This window comes from Nycticebus coucang, chromosome 24, assembly GCF_027406575.1.
Source record: "Nycticebus coucang isolate mNycCou1 chromosome 24, mNycCou1.pri, whole genome shotgun sequence".
Taxonomy (NCBI): Eukaryota; Metazoa; Chordata; class Mammalia; order Primates; family Lorisidae; genus Nycticebus; species Nycticebus coucang.
The window spans coordinates 5,376,461-5,380,641 of record NC_069803.1 but is presented as its reverse complement, the minus strand read 5'-3'; the positions used below and the strand labels follow the sequence as shown (position 1 = coordinate 5,380,641).

Genomic DNA, 4,181 nt, shown 5'->3' with positions numbered 1-4,181 from the left:
ACAAAAAGCTATAGTATTAGATGGAGATGAATAAATGTCATCAATTAAACAGTCTGTCTTGAAATTGACAAATCAGAGAATTTATAAACTGTTGGGTAATTCAAAGACTTCATGCATGGGGCGGCGCCTGTGGCTCAAGGAGTAGGGCGCCGGTCCCATATGCCAGAGGTGGCGGGTTCAAACCCAGCCCCGGCCAAAAACCAAAAAAAAAAAAAAAAAAAAAGACTTCATGCATGTATGTGTTGACAGAGTCTCGTTCTGTTGCTCAGGCTAGAATCCTTCTGACTAAACCTCCTGAGTAGATGGGATGACTATGTCTGGCTAGTTTTTCTAGTTTTTCTATTTTTAGTAGAGATGGTCTCACTTTACACAGGCTGATCTCAAATTCCTGAGCTCAAGTGACTCTCTTGAGTCAGCCTCCCAGAGTGCTGGGATTTCAGGCCTGAGCCACTGCACCTCACTGAGTGCATCTTCTGGTAAAGGTGTTTAAAACCATTTGTAGGATTTGAACCATCGAAAATACTGAAAGAACCCAAGCATGGAATTCTTTTTTTTTTTTTTTTATAGTTGAAATAGTTTATTTATACCACGGCAATTTATAACGCAAAATATAGTGAGGAGTCCAGTTCACAGACGGCGACCTTCTCGCGGGTGCTGTCAGAGGGGATGGGGTGACATCCTCAATCCGCCCTATCTTCATATCAGAGCGGGCCAGAACTCGGAGGGCTGACTGGGCCCCTGGTCCAGGGGTCTTGGTCCTATTGCCTCCTGTGGCCTGAAGTTTGATGTGTAGAGCAGTGATGACCAGCTCCTTGCACCTCTGGGTCACATCCTGGGCAGCTAACATGGCAGCATATGGTGAAGATTCATCTCGGTCAGCCTTCACCTTCATCCCACCAGTCACTCAGCAGATGGTTTCCTTGCCGGAAAGATCAGTGACATGAACAAAGGTGTCATTGAAGGATGCAAAGACGTGGCACACACCAAATACACTCTCTCCTTCAGCCACCCGAGGTCCAAGGCTTATGACCTGTTCTTCCTTCTTTTCCTTTCCCTTCTGAGGTGCCATTTCTGCTCTACGTCTCCAGACTCCGCACCGGAAAGCTGGAATTCCTAATAGTATGAGCTAAGTCATACTAAAAGCGTGTGGACAAGTTCAAGAAAAACATTCAGATCCATCAGCAGAAAACAGTCTGATAAGTTGGGACTATAATGTTGATTACCAAAGTGAGTGATGCAAGGTGGGTGACGTGAGATGAATTCAGATTCCACCAGAGAGCCAATGAGAGTTTTGGCACAATAAGGTCTGCACTTGGGAACCATGATTCTGAGCATGGCGCACTTCTGCTAGATGAGAAAATATAAGGGGATTAGATGAGAACTGTTTTGTATGTTTATAGCCTCTCATTGGCAGTCGAGTTTATCACAGCCAGTGTTTCTTTTGTTTCTAAATAGTTTCACATTTTCCTAGATTGCTTATAATAAGGAAAATAAATGTATATTAACATTTTCTAAGAAGAAATCAAAATAAATTTAACTATGGCCAATTCTATGACTTGTTTAATTCTTAAAGAGTCATAAAATTTATGTGTTTTGTGCTTCTAATATGAGTGTACTATTGGCATTCAGAAAATACAGTAGTAAAATTTTTGAAACAGATTTGGTAGCTTGTAAACTAAAAGAAATATATTTATAATTAATGGTTCACAGCCACGGATCAATAGCCTTGAAATCCACTCATCATTTGTAACCATAAACTCTTAATCTCAGAAATAGTTATGATTTCAAAATGAAATCCATGGAAACATAAAGCAGTTGTCCTCTCATCAAATTTTTTAAAAGATGGTAAAAACTTTTAAGTGAAGATGTAACATATTCATGCTCAGAAATAGAAAGGATAACTTCAGGACAAAAGGAACTGTGATTTCGTGTTAGTGTTGAGTACGTTGGATTCTTGCCTAATACAAAACCAGTATATAAACAACTACACACCCACAGGAAAGAAAAACGCAAGTATATGCTAGTGAGGGAGAGGGGAAAGGAGAGGAAGGAGGGTGATTGGCAAGTTCTCGCCTAAGGCGCACAATGTGAGGGTACACAGCACACCTCCTGGAGGAAGGGCTCATTTACACCTTAAACTTTACCTTAGAAACAAAAATAGTGCAACCTAAACATTTGTACCCTCATTTTAATCTGAAATTAAAAAATAAAAGTGAATTGGACAAGACGTAAAAAAAGGAGTCTTAAAAGAATCTGCAATTTTACATTTAAAATTTCTGTAAAAGTTTACATGAATTCACTGTTATTATTTGTATGTAATTCCACCTAGATGCTCACTTACTGAAAATAAGCTATTTCTCCTAGCACTCTGGGAGGCTGAGGCAGGTGGATTGCCTGAGCTTGGGAGATCGAGACCAGCCTACATGAGAATGAAACCTCCTCTCTAAAAAAAAATACAGCTGGGCGTTGTGGCAGGTGCCTGTAGTCCCAGCTACTCTGAGGCAAGGGGATTGCTAAAGCCCAGGAGTTTGAGGTTGCTGTGAGCTATGATGTGATGGCACTCTACCCAGAGTAACGGAGTGAGACTCTGTTTCAAAAAATAAAAATAAAAAGAGCAACTGTGAGAAAGCCCTAGGAAATTGAGATTGAACAGAGAATCGGGTTGGAGAAGAATTGACAATTTATAAGCATGTAGGTTTCTTTAGGGAGTTTCCTTTTAATCGTTGAGAGTAGAAGATTCTAATAAAAAAGGAAAGGTCTTCTTCCATGACTTAGCAATTATGAATTGAGCTGCCTTTGTTTTATAACAGATGTCTTTGTTATATTGTGATTTTTGGTCTTCTGGGTATATACCTAGTAAAGAAATTATAGGATCGAATGGCAGGTCTATTTTTAGATCTCTGAGTATTCTCCAAACATCCTTCCAAAAGGAACGTATTAGTGTGCATTCCCACCAGCAGTATAGAAGTGTGTGCCCTTTTCTCCACATCCACGCCAACATTTCTGGTTTTCGGATTTTGTTATGTGGGCTACTCTTAACTGGGGTTAGGTGATATATCAAAGTAGTTTTGATGTGCATTTCTCTGAAGATTAAGGATGATGAGCTTTTTTTCATGTGTCTGTAGATCATGAATCTGTCTTCTCTAGAGAAGTTTCTCTTCAAGCCCTTTGCCCACCCTGAGATCAAAGTGAACAAGATCACTTGTTCTTTTCTTGCTAATAAGTTTGAGTTCTCTGTGGATTCTGGTTATTAAACCTTTATTGGAGGTATAACTGCAAATATTTTCTCCCATTCTGAGGGCTGTCTGCTTACTTTACTTACTATGTTCTTGGCTGTGCAGAAGCTTTTTAGTTTGATCAGGTCCCAGTAATGTATTTTTGATACTGCTTCAATTGCCTTGGGACTCCTCCTCATAAAATATTCACTCAGGCCGATTCCTTCAAGAGTTTTCCCTGCACTTTCATTGACCCACGAATGGACTAGCAAATTGTGGTACATGTATACCATGGAATATTATGCAGCCTTAAAGAAAGATGGAGACTTTACCTCTTTCATGTTTACATGGATGGAGCCGGAACATATTCTTCTTGGCAAAGTATCTCAAGAATGGAAGAAAAAGTATCCAATGTACTCAGCCCTACTATGAAGCTAATTTATAGCTTTCATATGAAGGCTATAACCCAACCATAGCACAAAACTATGAGGAAAGGGCCAAGGAAGGGGAAGGGAGGAGGAGGTTAGGGGGGAAGGAGGGTATTGGGTGGGGCCACACTTATGGTGCATCTTAGAATGGGTACAGGCAAAACTTACTAAAGGCAGAATACAAATGTCTACATACAATAACTAAGAAAATGCCATGAAGCCTATGTTGAACAGTTTGATGAGAATATTTCAGATTGTATATGAAACCAGCACATTGTACCCCTTGATTGCATTAATGTACACAGCTATGATTTAACAATAAAAAAAGGGAAAGGTTTTCAAGTATATAGAATGGTATAGAGAAAGTGATAGTAAGAAAACAGGTAAGTAGACTTTACAGATTTAATAATGTATCACTTGTTTATAGGAAGAATCTTCTTTTCCTCACCATCTAGGACAAATTATACATGTAACTGCATCACGTTGGAGGTGAGGTGGACACTAGAGATAAAAGTACAAAACATTGATTAAAACAAAT

The 4,181-nt window shown here is 39.5% G+C and overlaps 1 protein-coding gene across 1 annotated transcript; it reads right to left on the bottom strand.

Moving 5' to 3' along the window:
- Positions 1-550: 550 nt before the first annotated feature.
- LOC128576365 (40S ribosomal protein S14-like) lies at positions 551-1,099 on the bottom strand. The gene has a single exon (XM_053578479.1). The coding sequence runs from the start codon at positions 890-892 to the stop codon at positions 578-580; it is 315 nt and encodes a 104-aa protein (XP_053434454.1). The 5' UTR covers positions 893-1,099; the 3' UTR covers positions 551-577.
- Positions 1,100-4,181: the final 3,082 nt, after the last annotated feature.